This window comes from Vipera ursinii, assembly GCF_947247035.1.
Source record: "Vipera ursinii genome assembly, chromosome: 2".
Classification (NCBI taxonomy): Eukaryota; Metazoa; Chordata; class Lepidosauria; order Squamata; family Viperidae; genus Vipera; species Vipera ursinii.
The window spans coordinates 11,071,174-11,098,886 of NC_139513.1; the positions used below are offsets into that span (position 1 = coordinate 11,071,174).

At 46.9% G+C, this 27,713-nt stretch overlaps 1 protein-coding gene and 1 long non-coding RNA gene across 2 annotated transcripts in view; one reads left to right on the forward strand and one right to left on the reverse strand.

The window, feature by feature from the left end:
* LOC310636547 overlaps window positions 1-27,713 on the reverse strand; it is a 331,701-nt gene that overhangs the window by 222,529 nt on the left and 81,459 nt on the right. The window lies entirely within an intron of this gene.
* On the forward strand, window positions 5,932-26,317 carry LOC310636463 (uncharacterized protein). Its single transcript, XM_083356321.1, has 4 exons — window positions 5,932-6,027; window positions 16,578-17,292; window positions 20,487-20,607; window positions 22,698-26,317. The coding sequence occupies exons 2-4, from the start codon at window positions 16,609-16,611 to the stop codon at window positions 25,700-25,702; spliced, it is 3,810 nt and encodes a 1,269-aa protein (XP_083212447.1). The 5' UTR covers window positions 5,932-6,027; window positions 16,578-16,608; the 3' UTR covers window positions 25,703-26,317.

The following is a 27,713-nucleotide window of genomic DNA, read 5'->3' on the forward strand; positions in this document are numbered from 1 at the left end:
AGAAGAAAGAATGGGATCAACTTTCTTCCGATACTACCACTGAGGCGGGATCTCTCCCTGCCCTACCCCACAAGGTTGTTGTTGGGTGATAAAATGGGGATTTCTATTAATGCCTCCTTGAGCGCCTCAAGAAAAGGGCTACGAACGAACAGGAATAACACTAGCAATAATGATAATGAAGAGAAGGGTGAGGGGTGACATGATAGCAGTGTTCCAATATCTCAGGGGCTGCCCCAAAGAAGAGGGAGTCAAGCTATTCTCCAAAGCACCCGAAGGCAAGACAAGAAGCAACGGATGGAAACTAGTCAAGGAGAGAAGCAACCTAGAACTAAGGAGAAACTTCCTGACAGTTAGAACAATTAACCAGTGGAACAACCTGCCTCCAGAAGCGGTGAAGGCTCCAACACTGGACGTTTTTAAGAAGAGAATGGACAGCCATTTGCCTGAAATGGTATAAGGTTTCCTGCCTGAGCAGGGGGTTGGACTAGATGACCTCCAAGGTCCCTTCCAACTTATTATTATTATTACGATGATTATTATTATTATTATTATTAAACAACGTGTTACATTTAACGTGTAACATTATTGTACGACCTTCGGCATACCTGCATGCATAACATGCACACTGTATCATAACGTACAATACATACAGACCTAATAATAACGTGATATTTAGGAACGATCAAATTTACCTGCTTCCTTTTTTTAGCATTTCCGGGTTTTTTTCCCCTTGCACTACCAAGGCATCAGCCTGCGTTGGTAATCCTTGCTTTCTGCTCACCCACGTTGCTTCAGCTTTGTTCTTCCTTCCGACCGTGCACGCAATTGTGTTTTTACAAAAATACAAATTGGAGAAATCCTGGCTGGGAGGTAGATAGGCTTCCCTACCTCCCGAGCTCCATGCTTTTTGGAAACAAAAAAACACAACCAAAAAAAGTCCCATTTCCGGGAGGGGGAGGAGACAGGTTAGGGCAGGGGTGGGGAGAACCATGGCTCTTTTATGACTTGTGGACTACAACTCCCAGAATTCCTGAGCCAAGGTTCCCCAGGGAAAAAAGACTGCAACGTTCACATCCTTTTGCAATCTTTTTTTTCTTTTCTTTTCTTCAAAGCCAAAAAAGGAGGCGCGTCCTGTCTAGCCCTCCCGCCGGTTAGATCTTTCTGATCGTCTCTTTTTTTTGTTTTTTTGGAAAGGTTAGACAGGCCGCTAGTCCTCATTGTTCCTAAGCGGAAAAAAAAAAGAAAAAAAGATGTATTTGTGCTCTCCCCAAGGGACCTTTGCACGCTTTGCAAGCAAGCGCTCCTTCCTTGCCATAAAGCAGTGTTTGGGGAGGGACAGAACAAACCCCCCACTGATAGATAGATAGATAGATAGATAGATAGATAGATAGATAGATAGATAGATAGATAGATAGATAGATGATTGATAGATAGATAGATAGACAAACAATCTAACTAACTAACCTTTATTGTCAAAGTACAACATCTGATAGATAGATAAATAAATAAACAATCTAACTAACTAACCTTTATTGTCAAAGTACAACATGTGTACATTGAGATTAGCTGAGCCTACACACACACACACCATGCTCCCTCCCCCCAACACACAGTGACAACAAACCCTCCATCCCACCACACCATGTGAACCAACTACCTCGAAGTGAAAGCTGGCGGTCGCAGTTTACACAGTGCGAGCCAAACCGTACTCGAGATAGGGCAACATGGGAGGCATCCTGGCCATATAAAAAGTATTTTATCTCCAGTGGCTGCTTAAGGACAAGCGGGCAGTGATCACGGCGTAGGTGGCTAGATTCTGGCCAGCAGCATTGGGGATTCGCCGGAAACATAAATAAACATTTTAGATCTTTTTTAATAATCTTTAATAATTAATTTTATCACGTGTTTTGATCCAGCAATAGACAATACTCAATGTACATTCTCCGAAGCGCCTGAAGGCAGGACATGAAGCCACGGATGGAAACTCGTCAAGGAGAGAAGCAACCTAGAACTAAGGAGAAACTTCCTGACAGTTAGAACAATTAACCAGTGGAACAACCTGCCTCCAGAAGCGGTGAATGCTCCAACACTGGAAGCTTTTAAGAAGAGACTGGACAGCCATTTGTCTGAAATGGGATAAGGCAGGGGTCTTCAAACCTGGCCCTTTTATGACTTGTGGACTTCAACTCCCAGAATTCTTCAGCCAGCTTTGCTGGCTGAGGAATTCTGGGAGTTGAAGTCCACAAGTCATAAAAGGGCCAAGTTTGAAGACCCCTGGTATAAGGTTTCCTGCCTGAGCAGGGGGTTGGACTAGATGACCTCCAAGGTCCCTTCCAACTTTATTATTATTATTGTTGTTGTCAGGTCAGTATGATTCAGTGTTTTTCTGAAGGTAGCTAGTTTTTGTTATACTGTCTGTAAAACTAGGCAGCCCTTGGTCACCCATTGATTACACGATTAATTGTAATATATTACTATGTCTTCTCGTGTTGGTTCTGTTTAGTTCTCTTTTATTTGAATGTTTACGTGTGGGCCTTTGGCTGTTAATAATAAATTGAACGATTGCCCCTAACTCGGGTCTGAGCCTGGCGCTGGGGCCGATGAAGGAACACCAGACACGAGTTGCAGGTTTTCTTCCCTTTTTATTGGAGCGTTCCAAGGAAAGGGGTCCCAGCCCAAATGCCAAGAGCCCCTAATCACAGAATTAAGAAAAGCTTTATGCATTTTCATAAAGCAGAAGGTGGGATAAGGTGAGGAGGTTGTTGTTGTTAGCTGCGAAGTCGTGTCCGACCCATCGCGACCCCATGGACAACGTTCCTCCAGGCCTTCCTGTCCTCTACCATCTTCTGGAGTCCATTTAAGCTCACGCCTCCTGCTTCAGTGACTCCATCCAGCCACCTCATTCTCTGTCGTCCCCTTCTTCTCTTGCCCTCAACCTTTCCCAGCATGAGGCTCTTCTCTATTGAGTCCTTCCTTCTCATTAGGTGGCCAAAGTATTTGAGTTTCAGCTTCAGGATCTGGCCTTTTAAAGAGCAGTCAGGGTTGATCTCCTCTAGGATTGACCGGTTTGATCGCCTTGCAGTCCAAGGGAATCGCAGGAGTCTTCTCCGGCACCCTAGTTCAAAGGCCTCAATTCTTTGGCGCTCAGCCTTTTTTATGGTCCAACTTTTCACTGCCATACATTGCAACTGGAAAGACCATCGCCTTGACTATACGCACTTTTGTTGACAGGGTGATGTCTCTGCTTTTTAGCGTGCTGTCTAGATTTGCCATGGCTTTCCTCTTTTAATTTCTTGGCTACAGTCCCCATCTGCAGTGATCTTGGAGCCCAGGAAAATAAAATCTGTCACTACCTCCATTTCTTCCCCATCTATTTGCCAGGAATTGAGAGGGCCGGATGCCATGATCTTGGTTGATATCGAGGGGCAAATGACATGGACTTTGTAATTTGTTAGCTAACATAGCTACTTTATATTTTACTTTGTACTTTAAACATAGCTACTTTATATATTTTGATTCGACTTAACTTTTCTCGCTTCCAAAATGGTGATAAGGGTTTATAAAACCATTAGACTGGAATTTAGGAAAATGTCTTATCCTATGGTTGTATGGATTGATTAGATAATAATAGTAATAATAGTAATAATAATAATAATAATAATAATAATAATAATAATAATAATAATAATATGCCCTTCATCCACGCAGTGACATTGACAGACTTCATCTACCAAGGCAAATAGGTGGACGTCGAATGCTGGCCACCAGCCCGCAGCCCGGTCCCGGTCCGCGGCCCATAGGTTGGGGACCCCTGTAGTGGACCTTGGCCAATGGATCTCAATGGAAATTGAATGTCATGTTTAATAAAGGGAATTGAACGGTGGGTTACATGTGGTTGGCAGGCTTCCGGCAAGCTAAGCATAATTTTCAAGAACAACCTCCCTCTATGCCTGAAGAGAAAAGTTTTCGATCAGTGTGTGCTACCTGCCCTAATATATGCCAGTGAAAGATGGACACTAACCGCACAATCGATACAAAAGCTAGGAGTGGCACAAAGAGCCAGGGAAAGATAACATGCTTGGCATCACAAGACAAGCTAGAAAGACCTGCACATGGATTGGAGAACGAATGAAAGTATAAGATGCCATTAAGAGAGGAAAAGAATTGAAATGGAAAAAAATGGGCTGGCCGCATTGCAGGAAGAGCTGATGGAAGCTGGGACCCAGGCAGTCACAGAGTGATTATATTTTTAGATTTTAGATTATTATTTTGATTTGTCCAGCTGCCCATCTCACTTAGTCCATGGGAGGAGGTGCGCCCAACAATTTTAAAAAATTCCCTAAAAAGCAAGTTAAAAAAACAATATACCCATAAAAAAACCCACCCGCAATTACTGTTAGAATTCCACACACTGTAACACGGTTGGACTAGAAGGCCACCAAGGTCCCTTCCAATCCTATTAATCTATTTTCTAACTATAATGACTGAATTCACACAACACACTAAACCCGAAGTACAGCCAGTCCTCGACTTACGACCACAATTGAGCCCAGAATTTATGTCGTTAAGTGAGAAATTTATTGTAAGTTTTGCCCCATTTTATGACGTTTCTCGCCACATTTAAGTGAATCCCTGCAGCGGTTAAATTAACAATCCAGCTCTTAAGTGAATCGGGCTTCTCCATTGACTTTGCTTATCAGAAGGTCACAAAAGGGGATCACCTGATCCCGGCACACCGTGACTGTCATAAATGCGAGTCAGTGGTCAAACATCCGAATGTGAATCACGTGACCACGGGGGATGCTGCAACGGTCATAAGTCTGAAAAACGGCCATAAGTGACTGGTTGTAACTTCGAGCGGTCACTAAAGGGACCGCTGTAAACCGAGGACCGGCTGTAATGGAAAAACACACAAGCCGGCTTTTTTTGGGGGGGAGGGCGGTGTCATCCAACACAACACAGGGCTGTTTCATTGGAATCTCACATCTCACCACTGGCACACCCAGCCAACAACCAGGACCCAGATTGTTGGGGGGCAATAAGCTGACTTTGTAATAATGCCGCTTTGGGGGGGGGCAAAAGCCCTAATAAGCAGGCATATACATAGAATGAAGGCTATTACTATTATTAATTTTATTTTTTTATTGTTATTTTAATATTTGTATTTACTGTTTTTAGTGGGCATATATTTAATCCTTTTTTAACTTTTGTAACTCTGTATTTTTTTATGCTTGCCCTGTTCACCGCCCTGAGTCCTTCGGGAGAAGGGCGGTATATAAATAAAATTATTATTATTATTATTATTATTATTATTATTATTATTATTATTATTATTATTATTATTATTATTATTATTATTATTATTATTATTATTATTTGTATACCGCCCTTCTCCCGAAGGACTCAGGGCGGTGAACAGGGCAGTATATGTTAAAAGACAAAATACAAAAATTAAAAGAGATTAAACAAAATGCCCACAATTCTTACAATAAGTTAAAACACATTAAAATAAGTTAAAACAAATGCTAAGCACATTTGATTTGTGCTTAAATTGTAAGCCGCCCCGAGTCTTCGGAGAAAGGGCTGGATATAAATGGGATTAAAAATAAAATAAAAATAAAAAAAAACCAAATAGGTGAGAAACAAAACAACGTTGGTTTAAAAAAAAACGAACGCAAACCAAAATAAAGGCGGCGGAGGTTTTTTTTTTTTTTTTAAAAAATCCCCTTCCGGCCGGCAGGGGGAGCGAGAAAAGGCGGCCGCCAATCGACAGAGCCGCAGCATCCTAGAGGGGCCCCCGCCCCAAGACCACAGAGTCGACGGCGGAATTGGGGAGGGGCAAAGCGGTCCCTTAATGCCGGACTTCCGGCCTGGCTCTGCAAGCGGGGCATTTCTCCCCGCCCCGCCCCCCCAATCGTGGGTGTGTGTGTGTTGTGTGTGTGTTTGCGTGTGTGTGTGTGTGCGAAGCCCGTCCGGCTGCCTCGTGCTCCGGAGCAAGGAAGCGGCGGCGGCGGCGGTGCAAAAGGGGTGAGTTGCGGAGAAGGACGCTCGTATCTGGCAGAGAGAAAAGAAAAGAAAAGCAAAACAGGCGTGGGCTGGAGATTTTTTTTTTTGCAAAGCCAGCCTAAGCTAGCGGCTCGATCCCAAAAGATCCCCGGGATCTGCTGCTCCATTATAGCTGGGCAAAGGGTCCTCAGGAGATGACCTCCTCTGGCAAGTTGCTTTCCCAGGGATAAGCCATTAATGCATAAAATCTCTTATTAGAGCTTTTTTTTTTTGCAAAGCCAGCCTAAGCTAGCGGCTCGATCGCAAAAGATCCCCGGGATCTGCTGCTCCATTATAGCTGGGAAAAGGGTCCTCGGGAGACGACCTCCTCTGGCAAGTTGCTTTCCCAGGGATAAGCCATTAACGCGTAAAATCTCTTATTAGATCTTTTTTTTTTTTGCAAAGCCAGCCTAAGCTAGCGGCTCGATCTCAACAGATCCCCGGGATCTGCTGCTCCATTATAGCTGGGAAAAGGGTCCTCGGGAGACGACCTCCTCTGGCAAGTTGCTTTCCCAGGGATAAGCCATTAATGCGTAAAATCTCTTATTAGATCTTTTTTTTTTTGCAAAGCCAGCCTAAGCTAGCGGCTCGATCCCAAAAGATCCCCGGGATCTGCTGCTCCATTACAGCTGGGAAAAGGGTCCTCGGGAGACCTCCTCTGGCAAGTTGCTTTCCCAGGGATAAGCCATTAACGCGTAAAATCTCTTATTAGATCTTTTTTTTTTGCAAAGCCAGCCTAAGCTAGCGGCTCGATCCCAAAAGATCCCCGGGATCTGCTGCTCCATTATAGCTGGGAAAAGAGTCCTCGGGAGACGACCTCCTCTGGCAAGTTGCTTTCCCAGGGATAAGCCATTAATGGGTAAAATCTCTTATTAGATCTTTTTTTTTTTTTTGCAAAGCCAGCCTAAGCTAGCGGCTCGATCCCAAAAGATCCCCGGGATCTGCTGCTCCATTATAGCTGGGAAAAGTGTCCTCAGGAGACCTCCTCTGGCAAGTTGCTTTCCCAGGGATAAGCCATTAACGCGTAAAATCTCTTATTAGATCTTTTTTTTTTTTGCAAAGCCAGCCTAAGCTAGCGGCTCGATCCCAAAAGATCCCCGGGATCTGCTGCTCCATTATAGCTGGGAAAAGGGTCCTCGGGAGACGACCTCCTCTGGCAAGTTGCTTTCCCAGGGATAAGCCATTAATGCGTAAAATCTCTTATTAGATCTTTTTTTTTTTTGCAAAGCCAGCCTAAGCTAGCGGCTCGATCCCAAAAGATCCCCGGGATCTGCTGCTCCATTATAGCTGGGAAAAGTGTCCTCAGGAGACCTCCTCTGGCAAGTTGCTTTCCCAGGGATAAGCCATTAACGCGTAAAATCTCTTATTAGATTTTTTTTTTTTTTGCAAAGCCAGCCTAAGCTAGTGGCTCGATCCCAAAAGATCCCCGGGATCTGCTGCTCCATTATAGCTGGGAAAAGGGTCCTCGGGAGACGACCTCCTCTGGCAAGTTGCTTTCCCAGGGATAAGCCATTAATGCGTAAAATCTCTTATTAGATCTTTTTTTTTTGCAAAGCCAGCCTAAGCTAGCGGCTCGATCCCAAAAGATCCCCGGGATCTGCTGCTCCATTATAGCTGGGAAAAGGGTCCTCGGGAGACCTCCTCTGGCAAGTTGCTTTCCCAGGGATAAGCCATTAACACGTAAAATCTCTTTATTAGATAATGAACTTTTGACTTGCCCCGAGAGAGAGAGAGACTTGCCAGGAGATGTAAAACAAAGTCGCGGGGAGGGAATCCGGGCGGATTCAATTAGATCGGCCTTCCTTAATGGGACCCACCACCCAAAAATCTCTTTAATCCCGGGAAAGGCGGAAGGAAAGAGATGGGTTTTTTTCCCCTCTTTCCTTCGGCTTTTCCCAGTATTAAGAGATTTTTGTGATAAGCAAGTGTGAAATAGGAATGAATGAACCATTGTATATTTTATCCTTCTAATGTTTGTAAGATCACGTGAAGGACTGGTACTGCTTTATAGAATGCCTTAGTAAGACCACACCTGGAATACTGCATCCAGTTTTGGCCACCACGTTTATTAAAAAAATAAAATAAGATGTTGAGACTCTGGAAACCCTGCAGAGAAAAGCAACAAAAGGTAATTAGGGGGCTTGAGACTTAAAACCGAACCTTTGCAGGAATTGGGGATGGCCAGTCTAGAGAGAAGAAGGACATGGGGGACACGATAGCAGTATTCCAATATTTGAGGGCCTGCCGCAAAAGGGAGTCGGTCGGTCAGCCTGTTCTCCAAAGCACAAGAAGTCAAGACAAGAAACTTGTGGATGGAGACTAACCAAGGAGAGAAGCAACCTAGAACTAAGGAGAAATTTTCCGACAGAGCAATCAACCAGTGGAACAGTTTGCTTTCAGAGGTTGTGGGTGCTCCATCCCTGGAGGCCCTTTAAGAAGAGATTGGACAGCCATTTGTCTGAAATTGTACAAGGTCTCCTGCTTGAGTTGGCGGATGGACTAGACTAGAAGACCTCCAAGTTTCCTTCCAACTCTGTTATTCTCTTAAATAATTATTCTGCTCGGAGAGGAGGGCCAGCAGCCCGGTGAGGTGGGTGGAATGGACTCAGTAACAGAGGCAATTAGGCCATTGTGGGAAGAGTCAAGTACCTAATTGGGGACAGATCATCAAGGAGAACATCTGTCTGTATGCGATTGCTAAGAGTTGACAGCAACTTGACGGCGTATAATCGGTCAGCCACTGTTATGCTATATTTACATAAAGGTAAAGGTTCCCCCGCACATGCGTGCTAGTCGTTTCCGACTCTAGGGGCCGGTGCTCATCTCCGTTTCAAAGCCGAAGAGCCAGCGCTTGTCCGAGGACGTCTCCGTGGTCATGTGGCCGGCATGACTAGACGCCAAAGGCGCACGGAACGCTGTTCCCTTCCCACCGTAGTGGTCCCTATTTTTCTACTTGCATTTTTTTACGTGGCTTTCGAACTGCTAGGTTGGCAGAAGCTGGGACGAGTAACAGGCGCTCACTCTGTTACGCGGCACTCGGGATTCGACCCGCCAAACTGCCGACCTTCTGATCGACAAGCTCAGCGTCCTAACCCACTGAGCCACCCCGTCCCTTGAGCCACCGCGTCCCTATGTTTACATAATGAACCTTTAAAATAAAGTATTACATTGACAATGGCCTGTGAAGCAGATATCCCAGTTGCTCCAGCTTTTGAGACGATCATAAAAGAAATAGTGACTTTATTTGTGTCCTTGATAGTAATTATTGTTGGAATCAAGGACTGAAGGGGAAGTGCAAAATCCCAGTACGCATTCAGCCTGAGTTCATATACTTTTGGAGTTTAGGATACGAATCCAGGCTATAGTACTCATGATAACTGAACGTTGGATTTTTGACAAGATTCCGCATTGTTAAGAGGGACAGGTAAGATGGCAGGTTTTCTATTAGCATATTCTTGATTTCGAGAGAATTTGAGTATGTGGGGATCCTAATTATTTATAGGAACAAGCCTATGTCGAATTCTTTTATGTGTCTCTGATTTTTTTTCAGTTTGCAATTTCGTTTTTATGAGATTTTTTTTGCATCCAGAATAGCCAAATAATAGCGTTGGAAGGGACCTTGGAGATCTTCTATAATCATTTCAGACAAACGGTTGTCCAGTCTCTTCCTGTTCACGTGCCTTTTTCCTTTATATCTCGCTTCCTGTCACTGAGCAATTCCCTTCAAGAAAGCTTTTATCCAAAGAATTTCAGGGCGTCCACTTGGATTTCTCCCGCTCACCTAAATATCTGCGATCAAAACTAAAGACATTTTTTTTCGGGGGTGGTGGTGGTGATCCATCAAAGGTTGGCCTAACTTGTCAGAGTCACAGTTACTAATAATTTACTTGGTCAGTTAGATCTCTCGTATTCTCTTTTTCCTGCACGTTTCTTTTTCTCTGTTAAATAAAATAAAATAAAATAAATGCAATATATCTGTAATGGTATGTGTGGGTGACTTTGAAGAAATGGGAAGGCAGAGATGTTGGCTAGGAAACAAAGAAGAGAGGCAGGAGCCCTCAGTGGCTCAAGAGTCAGAGAGGAAGGAAGGACCCATCCTAACGGAACGAGCTATTACAAGTGGTGGCAGGAAGTGTGTCCTTGCAGACTTGCAAGATTCCGTTAGTGTAGCTTCCAGTAAAGTAGAATTCGTTCGTCTAGTTGTGTTTCCTGTCTGAGTTGCATAGGAGGGCTGATAGCGTCAGATTGTGCAGTGTTTCACTTAAGCACCGTGGCAAGGAAGGTTGTAAGACGCTTCGGCAACTTTTGCCCCCGTAATGTTTGTTAATTTTGTTGCTGCTACCGTTTACCAACAGAAATTTGGGGCTCAGTTGAGGTCGTAATTCGAGGACTACTTGTGTATCCTGCACAGACTAATAATTGGGTCCCAGAAGCCAGTTGCTAGCCTGAGGTCTTCCTGATTGCTTATTTTTATTTATTTTATTTTTATTTTATTTTTATTTTATTTTAATTCCATTTATATCCCGCCCTTCTCCGAAGACTCAGGGCGGCTTACAAGCTTAGCAGTAGCCTTCATTCTATGTATATGCCTGCTTATTAGGGCTTTCGCACACACACCCCAAGCGGCATTATTACAAAGTCAGCTTAATTGCCCCCAACAATCTGGGTCCTCATTTTACCTACCTGGGAAGGATGGAAGGCTGAGTCAACCTTGAGCCTGGTGGGACTCGAACCTGCACTAATTGCAGGCAGCTGGTGTTACTTAAGGAGGCATTAGCCCACTGCTCCACCAAGGCTCTTTTGGAAGTAAAGAGGGAGAATCATTTCTAATTTTCAGTTGGTTGGGCTCAGAACGTTGCAAAGCAGCCCCTTCAATTAACGCATCCTTTCTTACAGCCTGATCATAAATGGGCAATTTATTATTTTACGGGGAGGCGTGCTCGCTTATCTTTTTTATACCTTCTCTACTCTCTCTTCATTTTTTTTTAAATTTTTTTTTGTTGTTTGTTTCTTTTCCCTGGTTAAAAACCATCCGATATTTTTTAACATGCCACTTGTCTTGTGTTACGGCAGTTGCGAACCGAATCTTCTCAGAGCTGCAAGGTTAGGCCTACAAACGGGAACCAAGGTGTAAGCAGGAGCGAGAATAAAGGTAAGGAAAAAAAAACCACGATAGCCTTTTACCCCCCCCCCCCCCAAATTTGGCAAGGTCAAATGTAGTATAAAAGACTAAAATTAAAATTAAAATTAGCCAAACGGACAGAAGATGGCTTCTCACCTCACAGGGTTGTTGAGGTGGGGAAAATAGGAGAAGGAAGGGATGCTGGATATGTTCATCGCCATGAGTTATTTGTAAAAATAAAATAAAAATAAAGGGATACAAATAAATTCTATTTTTTCCTTTAAGCAGTATTTAAATGTCGCTAATACGTTAATATTTTTACAGTCCTTTTTTGGGGGGTTCTAGAATATTACATTCACATGCTGGTTGTAACTTGTGAGTCAAGTTATGAATACTACGTTATTGTTGTTGTTAGTTGCGAAGTCGTGTCCGACCCGTCACAACCCCATGGACAACGTTCCTCCAGGCCTTCATGTCCTCTACCATCTTCTGGAGTCCATTTAAGCTCACGCCTACTGCTTCAGTGACTCCATCCAGCCACCTCATTCTCTGTCGTCCCCTTCTTCTCTTGCCCTCAACCTTTCCCAGAATGAGGCTCTTCTCCAGTGAGTCCTTCCTTCTCATTAAATGGCCAAAGTATTTGAGTTTCATCTTCAGGACCTGGCCTTCTAAAGAGCAGTCAGGGTTGATCTCCTCTAGGACTGACCAGTTTGATCGCCTTGCAGTCCAAGGGACTCGCAGGAGTCTTCTCCAGCACCAGAGTTCGAAGGCCTCATTTCTTTGGCGCTCAGCCTTTCTTATGGTCCAGCTTTCACTGCCATACATTGCAACTGGGAAGACCATAGCCTTGACTATACGCACTTTTGTTGACAGGGTGATGTCTCTGCTATTTAGCGTGCTGTCTAGATTTGCCGTGGCTTTCCTCCCCAGGAGCAAGCGTCTTTTAATTTCGTGGCTGCAGTCCCCGTCTGCGGTGCCCAGTGAATACTATAAAACAGCCTTTTTATTTTCTTTTTGCTTTGGAGAGGCTAATTTTGGACTATTGCAGCCATTGGAAAGTCAGCTGGGTAACTGGCGCTGGTTGCTTTTTTCCCAGCCCAACCCCACCTGACGGGTGGCCGCCTTGAACTGTTTGTAAAAATAATAAAGGACTTTTAAAGGTAAACAATGCCTCAGAGTCACTTGAAAAGCCCATACGTTGTCGGAAATTTGACAGGCGGGCTATAAATGAATAAATCTTTGAAAGGTTTCTCTCCCCGCCCCCCCCGCCCAATCCTTTAAAACTTTGCAAAAAGACCGAGGTTGGGAGATTTAGGACCTGACTGCTTCCCCGCCCCCTTACAGGTAGTCCTCGACTTATGACATTAATTGAGCCCAAGATAAAAGTCGTAAGTCATTGCAGTTGTAAATCGCAAATTGCGGACCTGAGACCACCAGACACTGCAAATGGTTGTCAAGGTGAGCCAGTTGCCAAGTGCCAAAATCACAGGAGTGTGCGTGTTGGATGTGTGGCCCTTGTAACCCTCAGCTTGGAAACCTCTCCCTTTTCCCTCAGCTGGCTCAGGAATTCTGGGAGTTGAAGTCCACAAGTCATAAAGCAGCCATAGTTCCCCCATGCTGGCTCAGGAATTGTGGGAGTTGAAGTCCACAAGTCATAAAAGGGCTAAGTTTGAAGACTGGTTTAGTGTATAGGCCGGGGTAGACAACCTTGGCTCTTTTATGACTCGTGGACTTCAACTCCCAGAATTCCTGAGCCAGCATAGCTCAGCTTGGAAACCAATCCCTTTCCCCTCAGCATGGCTGGCTCAGGAATTCTGGGAGTTGAAGTCCACAAGTCATAAAGCAGCCATAGTTCCCCCATGCTGGCTCAGGAATTGTGGGAGTTGAAGTCCACAAGTCATAAAAGAGCCGAGGTTGCCTACCCCTGCCCTAATGGGTTATAAGTAGCCCCGGGAAGGTGCGTTGTAACTTTGAACAGCTATAAACTGTTTCAACAGCTTCCCTCAAGGCAATGCTATTATGTTGCTTGTATCTTATGATTTATATTAATTGTTTTCTTTAGTATTCTAGTATGATTTACCTTGCTTGTATCTTACGATTTATATTGTTTTCTTTAGTATCCTAGTATGATTTACGTTGTTTGCTTACTTAGTATCCTATGACTATCCCTAAGTGTTGTATCCTATGATTTATGATGAGCGCATTTTTATGATGATGACGATCTGTGACTTATCACCTGTTGCTTGGAGCTTCTGCACCGGAGACGAATGTCTTGCGCGTGTCCAATCACACTTGGCCAATAAAGGATTCTGTCAAGTGACTGCGTGCCAATTCAGGTCGACCGTGTGCATTGTTACTGGTTTACGGCGAAATATAAGAAAACAGATGAATATTAAGTACAAGAAGAAATATTTCTGTGCATCCGTTGTCATTTCAGGAAGAAAACTGTAGCGTTGAAATTTGGTCACTGTACTACTGAAATTCAGTGGTGGAGTCTCAGTCCTGGAGTCCCCCTGGGGGGCTGAATGAGGCTTATGGGCTACCTAGTCCCGTATTGGCTCAGGCTACAAGGCTTGCTGGCTGGAACTGATGGAGATTAAATCATTTGTCCGTCAAATTGCTCGCCGTTATCTGTACAGCACTCCTCGACTTAGAACTGCAGTTGAGCCCACAATTTCTGTTGCCAAGTGAGGCATTTGTTCATTGGGTTTTGCCCCATTTTACGTTGCTAAGTTAGTAACCCGGTTGTTAAGTGGATCTGGCTTCCCCATAGACTTTGCTTGTCAGAAGGTCGAAAAAGGGGATCAGGTCACACACACACACACACCCCTCCCCCAGGGACGCGAGCCAGTTGCCATCCCACGGGGATGCTGCTGCAATGGTTTTCCAGTGCTGTGGTGACTTCGGACGGTCACTAAATGAGCTGTTATAAGTCGAGGACTATCTGTACTTACAGAGTTGTGAAAAACAGAGGGATCCTGACAGACGCATTTCTGCTTTTCTTCCACTTATCCGTGAGGGAAAGTTTTTTTTTTTAAAAATAGCTATATTCCTTAGGACAGGGGTGTCAAACTCAATTTCATTGAGGGCCGCATCAGCATTGCGGTTGCCCTCAGGGGGCCGGGTGGGTGTGGCCAGGGTGGGTGTGGCCTACTGGGTGGGCGTGGCTGGAGTGGGTGTGGCCTACTGGGTGGGCGTGGCCAGCTCTACATCGTTCGCATCAAGGGTGCCTATGGGGGCCTGGGCAGGAGTGGGACAGATCTGAGGGTCTCTGGCAGGAAGGAGGAGGGTCTCTGGGCCAGGGCCAAGGCAGCGGGGGCCGTTCCCTCACTGTTTCCAGGATGGCTTCGTGGGCCGCATGAAACCACTTCGCGGGCCGGATCCGGCCCCCGGGGCCTTGTGTTTGACATGTCTGCCTTAGGAGGACATCCATCTTCAACGAGAAATTATCTCTAAATAAGAGATATATGAACAAGCTTGGGAGCTGTTGCTTTCTTTCCATGTGAAATCTAATTGGCCATTGCTGGAAGAAAGGGGGTGGGATACTTCAAGGGATTGAAATAATAATAATAATAACAACAGTAACGACGATGACGATGCGTACAGTTGATTGATAGCGCTGTACCAGGAGGTGCCAGAGTCGAAGGGAAAAAAAAAACTGGAAAAAATTATGAAATACCGCGACCTGGCCATCGAAACTGTGCGATTATGAATGAAACGCGTAACAGTGATACCCATTGTCATCGGGGCACTGGGAACTACGTCCAAAAACTTTGCAAAATGCTTCAGGAAATTGCAGCTTCCTGCAATAACTCCAGCAAAGCTACAAAAAGGTGCTGGTACTTACCTTTAAAGCCCTACATGGCTTAGGCCCGGGATACTTGCAGGACCGTCTGCTACCGGGGACGACTTCCCATCGCCCAGTGGGCTCACACAGAGAGGGCCTCCTCAGGGTGCCGTCGGCCAGACAATGTTGGCTGGCGACCCCCAAGGGAAGGGCCTTCTCTGTGGGGGCACCTGCCCTTTGGAACCAACTCCCCCTTGAGCTTCGGATGGCCCCGGACCTCCGGTCCTTTCGCCGCGACCTCAAAACTTTTTTCTTCCATCAGGCTGACCTGATGATGGGGTTTTTAAATATGTTTTTAATTTTTAACTGTGTAGTCAATTTATTTTGGGGCTATTTAATTCTTTTTTTAATTTTTGTATTGTTTTTTATTGTTGTTAGCCGCCCTGAGTCCTTCGGGAGATAGGGCGGCATAGAAGTCCCATAAATAAATAAATAAATAAATAAATAAATAAATAAAAAACTGCGCTACTCAGAACATCTTACATTTTAAGGAGATACCTGGTTGATAACCTAGGATGCTGGCAAGCAACCCGTGTCAACCATTAGTGCCAGTCAGTTTGAGTGTTCAGTTGACTGAGGTTCATGTTTAATGAATAAAAGTTTTATAATGATGATGATGATGTTGGAAGGGACCTTGGAGGTCATTTAGTCTAATCCCTTGCTCAAGCAGGAAACCCTATAGCATTTCAGACAAATGGCTGTCCAGTCTCTTCTTAAAAACTTCCAGTGTTGGAGCATTCACTGCGTCTGGAGGCAGGTTGTTCCACTGGTTAATTGTTCTAACTGTCAGGAAATTTCTCCTTAGTTCTAGGTTGCTTCTCTCCTTGACTAGTTTCCATCCGTTGCTTCTTGTCCTGCTCTCAGGTGCTTTGGAGAATAGCTTGACTCCCTCTTCTTTGGGGCAGCCCCTGAGATATTGGAACACTGCTATCATGTCACCCCTCACCCTTCTCTTCATTAAACTACACATACCCAATTCCAGCAACCGTTCCTGATATGTTTTAGCCTCCAGCCCCCTGATCATCTTTGTTGCTCTTCTCTGCACTCTATCTAGAGTCTCAACATCTTTTTTACATTGTGACCAAAACCGGATGCAGTATTCAAAGGCCTTATAAAGTGGTATTTTCACCTGATCTTGATTCTATCCCTCCGTTAATGCAACCTAGCACTGTGTTGGCTTTTTTGGCAGCTGCAGCACACTGCTGGCTCATACTGAGGCGATTGTCTACTAGGACTCCGAGATCCCTCTCACAGTTACTACTATCGAGCAAGGTACCCCCTATACTATACCTGTACATTTGGTTTTTCTTGCCTAAATGTGGAGCCTTACTTTTTTCACCATTGAATTTCATATTGTTAGATGGCGCCCAGTGTTCAGGTCTGTCAAGACCCTTCTGTATCTTAAGCCTGTCTTCTGGAGTGTTGGCTGTTCCCTACTATTATGTCCCCCCTCATCCTTCTCTTCATTAAACTAGACCTATCCAATTCCAGCAACCGTTCCTTATATGTTTTAGCCTCCAGTCCCCTGATCATCTTTGTTGCTCTTCTCTGTACTCCTTCTAGAATCTCAACTGTGTTCGCGTTCATAGGCACGATGATGCCCGGACAAGACCAGGATCCTGGAGGAGAGAGCCCGCCACCGCTAGCACCAGTGCTACTCTCCAGAAGCACAGCTACTCAACCGGAGGTGAAGGTGGAAAATCAAGAAGATCTGGGCCAACTCTGGGAGACTCAGTGGCAGGAGTTCCTCACCACCGTGGAAGTCCCCCAGATCCTTCCAGAGCCCTCCCCGTGGGAGGACGCTCACGTCTTCCTAGCCTCCTTTGAGCAAGTCGCCAAAGCTTTCCAGTGGCCCAAGGAAGAATGGGCGGCCCGCCTCCGGCCCACCTTGGGAGGAGACGCCGAGCAAGCCTACAGCAGCCTGGAGCTGGGAGACAGAGAGGATTATGGAAAAATGAAGGCGGCCATCTTGCAGGCCGATGCGGTGAGCCGGGAGAAGCAACGGCAGCACTTCCGGCGTTTCTGCTACCAAGAGGCCGAAGGGCCCAGGCAGGTCTACAATCAGTTGCAGAGTCTTTGCCGTCAGTGGCTGAAAGTCGAGAGACACTCGAAGGAACAGATCCTGGAGATGCTGATCCTGGAGCAGTTCTTGGCCATCCTTCCCCCGGAGATGCAGAGCTGGGTCAAGAGACACAACGCAGAGAGCAGCGCCCAGGTCATCTCCCTGGCCGAGGATTTCTTGCTCAGACAGTGGGTGCCGGGGATAACCGAACAAGAGGTATGTGTGGAGCTCTTTTTTTTTTTCCTGAGACATCAACTGCAATCTGACAGGAAACCGCAAAGTTGAGCGCCAAACACAACCCCCAAACCTTCTGAACTCCGAATGAAACAGCCCCATTCGGAACCTCAGTTTGTAGCATTCTGACAAAAATGTGAAATCTAGCAAATAATAGGAGTACAAAACCATCCCTTTCCCCCCCCCCCCCTCATAGCTGTGTCGGTACGGTAGTCCTCAACGTACGGCCACAGCTGAGCCCAAAGTGCTGATGTTGCTGAGTGAGAAATTGGTTCACTGAGTTTTGCCCCATTTTACGATTTGTCTGGCCACCGTTGTTAAGGGAGTCGCTGCAGTTGTTAAAATTAGTAACACGGCTCTTAAGTGAGTATGGTTGTTTTTTGCCATCGTCTTTGATTATCAGAAGGCCGCAGAAGGGGATCACATGACCCTGGGGATGCTTAGCAACGGTCACAAGTGTGAACAATGGCCATAAGTCACTTTTCTTTTTTAGTACCGACTCCAAGCGGTCATTAAACGAATTGTTGTAAGTCAGGAGCTACCTATAAATGTGATGGAAATTCAGACGCTTGGCAATGGGCTCGTATTTATGATGGTCGCAGTGTCCCACGTTCATGCGATCTCAATGGGGAAGCAAAATTCCTTTAACCAATTCTCTTAACTAACGCAACTGCAGTGATTCGCTTAACAACTGTGGGAAGGAAGGTCATAATGGGGGGCAAAACTCACTTAGGAAATGTCTCATTTAGTGACATAAATTTTGGGTGTAACCGCAGCATAGGCCTGGCCCAGGGGTAGACAACCTCGGCTCTTTTAGGACTCGTGGACTTCAACTCCCAGAATTCCTGAGCCAGCCATGCTGAGGGAAAAAGGAGACGTTTCCAAGCTGAGCCATGCCAGCTCAGGGATTCTGGGAGTTGAAGTCCACGAGTCATAAAAGAGCCAAGGTTGCCTACCCCTGGCCTAGGCTGCTTTATGACTCGTGGACTTCAACTCCCAGAATTCCTGAGCCAGCCATGCTGAGGGGAAAGGGGGAGGTTTCCAAGCTGAGCCATGCCGACTCAGGAATTCTGGGAGTTGAAGTCCACGAGTCATAAAAGAGCCAAGGTTGCCTACCCCTGGCCTAGGCCGCTTTATGACTCGTGGACTTCAACTCCCAGAATTCCTGAGCCAGCCATGCTGAGGGGAAAGGGGGAGGTTTCCAAGCTGAGCCATGCTGGCTCAGGAATTCTGGGAGTTGAAGTCCACGAGTCATAAAAGAGCCAAGGTGGCCTACCCCTGGCCTATACACTAAACTAGTCTTCAAACTTAGCCCTTTTATGACTTGTGGACTTCAACTCCCACAATTCCTGAGCCAGCTGAGGGGAAAGGGAGAGGTTTCCAAGCTGAGCTATGCTGGCTCAGGAATTCTGGGAATTGAAGTCAATGAGTCATAAAAGAGCCATGGTTGCCTACCCCTGCCCTGGGTAGCCTAGAGAGAGACCTGCCCCTTAGGTCTCCCCTCTTTTTCGCCCAGCCCCTTCCTTCCCCACGACCTAGCCCAGGGGTAGGCAACCTTGGCTCTTTTATGACTCGTGGACTTCAACTCCCAGAATCCCTGGGCCAGCATGGCTCAGCTTGGAAACGTCTCCCTTTTCCCTCAGCATGGCTGGCTCAGGAATTCTGGGAGTTGAAGTCCACGAGTCATAAAGCGGCCTAGGCCAGGGGTCTTTTATGACTCGTGGACTGCAACTCCCAGAATTCCTGAGCCAGCATAGCTCAGCTTGGAAACCAATCGCTTTCCCCTCAGCTGGCTCAGGAATTCTGGGAGTTGAAGTCCACAAGTCATAAAAGGGCTAAGTTTGAAGACTAGTTTAGTGTATAGGCCAGGGGTAGACAACCTTGGCTCTTTTGTGACTCGTGGACTGCAACTCCCAGAATTCCTGAGCCAGCATAGCTCAGCTTGGAAACCAATCCCTTTCCCCTCAGCATGGCTGGCTCAGGAATTCTGGGAGTTGAAGTCCACAAGTCATAAAGCAGCCATAGTTCCCCCATGCTGGCTCAGGAATTGTGGGAGTTGAAGTCCACAAGTCATAAAAGGGCTAAGTTTGAAGACTGGTTTAGTGTATAGGCCAGGGGTAGACAACCTTGGCTCTTTTATGACTCGTGGACTTCAACTCCCACAATTCCTGAGCCCGTATGGCTCAGCTTGGAAACCTCTCCCTTTTCCCTCAGCATGGCTGGCTCAGGAATTCTGGGAGTTGAAGTCCACAAGTCATAAAGCAGCCATAGTTCCCCCATGCTGGCTCAGGAATTGTGGGAGTTGAAGTCCACAAGTCATAAAAGGGCTAAGTTTGAAGACTGGTTTAGTGTATAGGCCAGGGGTAGACAACCTTGGCTCTTTTATGACTCGTGGACTTCAACTCCCACAATTCCTGAGCCCGTATGGCTCAGCTTGGAAACCTCTCCCTTTTCCCTCAGCTTGGCTGGCTCAGGAATTCTGGGAGTCAATGAGTCATAAAAGAGTCAAGGTTGCCTATCCCCCCTTTAGCCGCTTAGAGGAGACTGTAAAGCAATGCGAAGCGGTATACCCCGTGTTTCCCCAAAAGTAAGGCCTACCCCCCCCCCCCCAAAATAAGCCCTAGCTTGATTTTGTGGGTGGGCCTAATAGAAGCCCTACCCTCAAAATACGCCCTAGTTTTGAGGAGAGGCGCAGGCCTAAAAATCAAGCTAGGACGGGAATGGGGTGTTGGTGGAGCTGCCTCACGCATCCCACACCCCATTTACCGTTGCAGCCAAGCCTCTCGTGAATTGACACCCGCCTTGCCTTGCCAGCCCGCTTCTTCTGTGGGACCCCCCTTCCCCCCCAGCCTGTATTTCGCTGTCAGAGGCCTTCCGGAAAGGCCTCTGCAGCCGAGAACCGAGCTACGGATTCAATCCGTAGCTCGGTTCACGGCTGCAGAGGCCTTTCCTTCGGTCCCAAAAGTGGCCCGGCTAGGCGGGGCTGTCGGTGCCGCTGCCGCAAGGTGACTGGAAAAGACCAACCCGAAAATAAGACCTGGTGCCTCTTTTGGATGGCAAAAAAAAAAAATGAAATAAGACCGGGGTCTTATTTTCAGGGAAACCCGGTAAGTGCCATTTGCTATTATTGCGGCTCTCTTTAGCGGTCCCTCACATCCATTTGGTTCTTCCTGTAGATGGGAGAGGAACTTGGTGCTAGATCTGAAAACGTTCAGACCCTGGAGAGAGGGACGTCGGACGCCGGGCAGAAACTCCAGTTTGCCAGGGAGCTGAAGATGGAAGAAGATGCTGATGCAGGTAAGATTGGATGCATTTATTTTAACTGAAAGCATTTTTTTTCCCCTGCGGTGGTGCTGGTGTCCAGTCCAGGCGGTGAGAATCTGGGGCAGCATTTCTCAGCCCCGGCAATTTTTTAAGATGCTCCTTTGCTTTTGTCCTTCTGCTCCAAAGCATAAAGATGTATTTTGTGCTCACTCCTTGCTTATCGTAAACGCAGTGTTTCTCAACCCTGGCCACTTTCAGATACGTGGACGTTTATCTCCCAGAATTCCCCAGCCAGCATAGGCTTTCGAGATTCATGGTCCCTTATATGTGTGGAGCGACTGGTTATATATAGAAGTCTACCTATGTATAAGAGTACAGTTGTTGTTAGCTGCGAAGTCGTGTCTGACCCATCGCGACCCCAGGGACAACGTTCCTCCAGGCCTTCCTTTCCTCTGCCATCTTCTGGAGTCCATTTAAGCTCACGCCTACTGCTTCAGTGACTCCATCCGGCCACCTCATTCTCTGTCGTCCCCTTCTTCTCTTGCCCTCAACCTTTCCCAGCATTAGGCTCTTCTCCAGTGAGTCCTTCCTTCTCATTAGGTGGCCAAAGTATTTGAGTTTCAGCTTCAGGATCTGGCCTTCTAAAGAGCAGTCAGGGTTGATCTCCTCTAGGACTGACCGATTTGATCGCCTTGCAGTCCAAGGGACTCGCAGGAGTCTTCTCCAGCACCACAGTTCAAAGGCCTCAATTCTTTGGCGCTCAGCCTTTCTCATGGTCCAACTTTCACGGCCATACATTGCAACTGGGAAGACCATGGCCTTGACTATACGCCCTTTTGTTGACAGAGTGATGTCTCTGCTTTTTAGTGTGCTGTCTAGATTTGCCATGGCTTTCCTCCCCAGGAGCAAGCGTCTTTTAATTTCTTGGCTACAGTCCCCATTTGCAGTGATCATGGAGCCCAGGAAAATAAAATCTTGTCACTACTTCCATTTCTTCCCCATCTATTTGCCAGGAAGTGAGAGGGCCAGATGCCAATGATCTTGGTTTTCTTAATGTTGAGTTTCAAGCCCACTTTTGCACTCTCCTCCTTCACCCTAATAAAGAGGCTCTTTAGTTCCTCTTCAGAGAAGAGTGGAGTAAGAGATAAAAAGTACAGAGAAGAGCAACAAAGACAATTAGAAGACTGGAGGCTAAAGTATACGAGGACCATTTGCAGAAATTGAGTATGTCTAGTTTAATTAAGGGACGCGGTGGCTCAGTGGGTTAGGACGCTGAGCTTGTCGATCAGAAGGTCGGCAGTTTGGCGGGTCGAATCCCGAGTGCCGCGTAACAGAGTGAGCGCCTGTTACTCGTCCCAGCTTCTGCCAACCTAGCAGTTCAAAAGCACGTAAAAATACAAGTAGAAAAATAGGGACCACTACGGTGGGAAGGTAACAGCGTTCCGTGCGCCTTTGGTGTCTAGTCATGCCAGCCACATGACCACGGAGACGTCCTCGGACAAGCGCTGGCTCTTCGGCTTTGAAACGGAGATGAGCACCGGCCCCTAGAGTCGGAAACGACTAGCACGCATGTGCGGGGGAACCTTTACGTTTACCTTAGTTTAATTAAAAGAAAGACTAGGGGTGACACGATAGCAGTGTTCCATTATCTCAGAGGTTGCCACAAAGAAGAGGGGTTTGGCCTATTCTCCAAAATGCCTGAAGGCAGGACAAGAAGAAATGGATGGAAACCTATTAAGGAGAGAACCAACCTAGAAATTTCCTGATAGTGAGAACAATTAATCGGTGGAACAACTTTCCTCCAGACGTTGTGGGTGCTTCAACACTGGAGGTTTTTAAGAAGAGATTGCACAGCCATTTGTCTAAAATGGTATAGGGTTTCCTGCCTGAGCAAGGGGTTGGACTAGAAGAACTCCAAGGTCCCTTCCGACTCTTATTATTCTGTTGTAATATCTTTTCCTTTCTTGATATCAACTAGTAAAGGTTTTCTTATAATTCTGGGCACAACATCCAGGAAATACTTGCTTCGCAATCGGATGTCATGATGCTTATTAGCTCTGTTAAGCCTATTCTCGTGGCCCTGGAGTATTCTCTCACTGGGTATGCGTTTGTCATTTCTGCAGATATTTGGAAGCCGCACGAGAGTGAAAATCAGCTGCAGGGAAGACCAAAGCAAGCGGAACAGCACAGGGTGGCCCCAGAGAGAGCTAATAGCCTTGCTCCACAAGGTTGTGATCCAGAAGAGACCCTCGTAGGACAGCAGGGCGTCTATCGCATGGAGGAGAGGCCTTTCATCATAAATTACGAGCAGGCAGGTCGAAAAGCAGAAATCATTGTCTTCTGTTCAGACACACAGAAGGAGAAAAGGAGAAAAGAGTGCTTGGTGTGCGGGAAAAGTTTCTCACGAAACTCCACCCTGACGCGGCACGAAAGGATCCACACGGGGGAAAAATCATACAGATGTTTCCAGTGCGAGAAAAGTTTCTATGATAAGACAGCCCTGAAACGACATCAGAGAACCCACAGCACCGAGCGAGGATCCGTTCAGGGCTATCACGCCCAGCCAGGTGAGAATTTACCTCTTTCTTCCCCGGAGAAAATTGTACGGAACTTTTCCGGCGTGTGCGGGGAGCAGTTTGACAGTGCACTGGACCTAAATGTGCATAGAACGATTCACCAGGAGCAGAGTCTCAGGGACGGGGCGGGGAGTGGAGAGACATCTGGGAACAGCCAAAGTCCAGAGCTGAAGAAACAGCCGAAGGCCTTCCCTGTACAGAAGACCTACAAGTGTCCCGTGTGTGAGAAAAGCTTCATTTGGGTTTCATCGTATCACCGGCATAAAAAGATCCATTTGAGGAACAAACCGGTCCCAGTTTCGTATGAGAAGAAAAGCTTCAACCAAGGGTCCCATCTCATGAAATTTCAGCCTTTCCCCGTTGGAAAGAAACACTATAAATGCCCCGAGTGTGAGAAGAGCTTCCCGGCGCTCAGATCCTTGGAAAAACATAAAAAGCTCCACCAGAGAGAGAAGCTAAAAAGCTCTTTGCAAAAGACGCCCACGACGACAGAAGAAAAAACCTGTTCGGAGTGCGGTAAGTTTTTCCAGCGGCTGTCGCACCTAAGGAGACACCAGCGGATCCACACGGGCGAGAAACCCTACAAGTGCCCGAAATGCGAGGAGAGTTTCATGTGGCAGGGGGCTTTGGAAAGACACCTGAAGGCCCATAAGAAGCAGAAGCCGACATCTCCAGCGCCAACATTGCCTGTTTCGCAGGAGAAGCCTACTCAGTGTTCGGAGTGCGGGAAGACCTTCACACAGCACTCGGATCTCCTTCGACATCAGCGGATCCACACCGGCGAGAAGCCTTACAGGTGTACGGAATGCGGGGAGTCCTTCACGTGGCCTTCCTCTCTCAACCTGCATCGGAAGAAAGTCCACCGGGGGAAGCGTTTGGTCCCCCTCCTCCAAAAGTTACCCCTGGGGCAAGGGCGATCCTACAAATGTTTCGAGTGCGGCCAAAGTTTTGACCGTTCCTCGAGCCTCATAAACCACCGGCGCACCCACGCCGAACGAAAGCCGTACCCGTGCACCAGCTGTGAGAAAAGTTTCATGTGGGCTCGCTCTCTTCTGAGACACCGAAAGATCCACACCAGGAAACCGGGAGGCCCTTGGCCAAAACAACCCACTCTGCAGGAGAAACCCTGCGCTTGTCCCGATTGCGGGAAACGCTTTGCCTACTCGTACCTCCTGACTCGGCATCGACGCATCCACACCGGAGAGAAACCGTACAAATGTACGAAATGCGACGAGAGCTTCAGGTGGGCTTCCTCGTTGGACTTGCACAGAAAGAAGGCCCACCAGGAGACAAAGACAACTCACCTCCCCGCAAGACAGTTGGACAGGCAGAAAAAACCTTATGGGTGTACGGAGTGCGGGAAAGAATACAGGATACCTTCCCATCTCTCGAGCCATCAGAGCACTCACACTGGGGAGAGGAAGCACAAGTGCACCACTTGTGGGAAAGGTTTCTTCTGGCAGTCCTCGCTGTCGGTGCATCGCAAGGCGTTCCATAAGACAAAGGCAAAGAAAAGGTTCCCCGCTTTGCAACCCGTATCTCGGGGACAAGGGAATGCCAAGCCCCCGCTTAAGGCCCCCGCTGAAGGCAAAACTTTCAAATGCTCCAAGTGCGAAGAGAGTTTTGTGGGGCACTCAGCTCTTCTGCGACATAGAAAGATCCACGAGAGAGAAAACCCCGGGCTCTTTTTCCAAACGGGACCTGTCACTCCAGGGAAATCATATCCCTGCAATGTATGTGGGAAGAACTTCAATTGGCCATCCCGCCTCTTAAGACATCAGCGCATCCATTCGCAGGAGAGGCCCTGTCGGTGCCCTGATTGTGGAGAGAGTTTCAGGTGGGATTCAGCTCTTAAAGCTCACCAGAAGAAGATTCATAAAGAAAAGAAGCCATCGGTGTCTTTCCTGCCCAACGGTGACGCCGTCCAAGAGAAAAATCACCCGTGCCCCGAGTGTGGAAAAACCTTCACCGCTGTGTCGTCTCTCATGAGGCATCGGAGCATTCACGGGGGACAAAAACTGGAGAAGTCCAGCCACGGTGGAGACAATTTCCCGTGGGATTCAGGCCTCCAAAAACACCCAACGGCCTGTAAGCAAGAGGAACCGGATTCCCTGCCTCAAAAGCTACCCAGCAGATGTGGAAGCACCTACCCGTGTCTCCAGTGTGGCAAAAAATTCTCCAAACTGAAGCTGCTGCAGAAACACAAACGCCTCCACGTCAAGGAGAAGCGTTACACCTGCACTGAATGTGGGAAGAATTTCACTCAGTCCGGCAGCTTGAAAAGACACTGGTTCGCTCACCAAGAAGAAAAGTCATTCCACTGCTCGCATTGCGAGAAAAGCTTCGTTTACAAGCAGGGTCTCACGAGGCACGAGAAGTCCCACACCGGGCTGACAGAGTTCACCGTGCAAGTGCTGGACAAAGAATTCCTCGCAATGTCGGAATCGCCCCAATTTATAGCGTCGGAGCCCGGCACGTGTAGCGGTCCCCTAGACCTCCAAGGGGAGAACCCCGTTCCGTCCTTGAATGCTCCAGAAACGGTGGTGACATGATCTCAAAGCAGGCCCAACGATACAGGAGCTGGCGTTGAGAAATTGTGCAAGCCTGAGGGAAAGATCACCAACCCTGTCAGTTGTAGCGGAAGAAAACCTTCCGGAATCTTCTCTTAACCGTAACGTAATCAAAGCAATGGTCCCAATAAAGCGAGCTGAATATCAGCAAACCCCAAATGAGATTTGCCTGTCTGGGGCCATGTTGGTTTGTGCTCCCCGGCTCCTTAACTACAGTTTAAAAATTCCAGCCTGGATGCCCACCCGACATCAGGCTTTGTTATTGAACACAAAGTCATGTCAGCTGTATATTAGTAGATGCAGATAGTTGAGTTGAATTGAGTTGGGTGGGGCAAGAGGGAACAGACTCAGGTTTTGAAGTTTTTAAGAACATTGACAAAAGATTTTAAAAAAGAAGGAAGGAGATACATGTGTCACATGTCTTGTTTCACAGAAGATACCGCGGTGTTGATTCTTGCTGTAAAAGTCCTCAGAGGTGTGAGTAATTGAATGGTTGGGGATTCTTTTGCATTGTTCAACTTCTATTGTCATGATCACAATCTGTTACTTGTTCAGTTTTATGAAAGGGAACTACTAATAAACGCAACGTGCACAATGAAACAATAGGGACTTGTGCTGTTCTTAGCAATGACTTGTATGCCCCACCTCACGGCACCAGAATATATTTGTGAACATCCTCCGGTTCAGCCTTGATACACCTGGGGAGATCGAGAAGAAACCTGGAATCTGCTGCCAGAGTTGGACCCACATCGGGCTAAGCCGTGATTTGTTTAAGCCACGTTGTTGAATAAACCACAATTAGCTGGTTCCCACAACATAACCTGGAGAAGCAGAAGTCACACTGAGCCATAATTGGGAAGGGAGTTGGTTGTTTTATTTGGATGTCCTATGTCAGGGGTTGGCTTGGCTCTTTTATGACTCGTGGATTTCAACTCCCAGACTTCCTGAGCCAGCCATGCTGAGGGGAAAGGGAGAGTTTTCCAAGCTGAGCCATGCTGGCTCAGGAATTCTGGGAGTTGAAGTCCACAAGTCATAAAAGAGCCAAGGTTGCCTACACCTGGCCTACGCCGCTTTATGACTCGTGGACTTCAACTCCCAGAATTCCTGAGCCAGCCATGCTGAGGAGAAAGAGTTTTCCAAGCTGAGCCATGTTGGCTCAGGAATTCTGGGAGTTGAAGTCCACGAGTCATAAAAGAGCCAAGGTTGCCTACCCCTGGCCTAGGCCGCTTTATGACTCGTGGACTTCAACTCCCAGAATTCCTGAGCCAGCCATGCTGAGGAGAAAGAGTTTTCCAAGCTGAGCCATACTGGCTCAGGAATTCTGGGAGTTGAAGTCCACAAGTCATAAAAGAGCCAAGGTTGCCTACCTCTGGACTAAACCAAATAAGACACAAAGCATCCAACTCATTTAAAACTAGCTAAGAATTAAGGAATTTAGACACCAAGTCTTCCAGAAGACCTGGTTGGTTCTGTTGTGTGAATACAACCACTGTCTGGAGGTCTCTTTTCTGGTCTCTGACCATTTTGCTTCGTCAGAAGATTGGCTTGAATTTATCCGAGACTAAAGTCTGGGTCTCCACACATGTCAAAAGCTCAACCCGCAGAGATTTTACCCCTATATATAATGTGCGAAGTCAGGCAATTGGATTATAGGTAATCCTCCTCAATTTACAACCACAATTGGAACTGGGATTTCAGTTGCTAAGCAACGTAGTCATTAAGTCATGTGACCGGACTGGATTTCACGACTGCGTGTACCGTAATTGTTAAAGGGAATCTAGCTTCCGTTGCCGGAAAAGTCACAAATTTTGATCATGGGATTGCAAGGCGCAACTGGCAGAAAGGCTAGCCAGTTGCCAAGTGCCCGAATTGTGATCGCGGGACTGCAGGGATGGTGCGACAGTTGTGACTTAGATTAGAAGATGGGTTGCAAGTCACTCCCCTCCTATCTTCAAACCATTGTTAAACGAATGGTGATTAAATCAAGGACTAA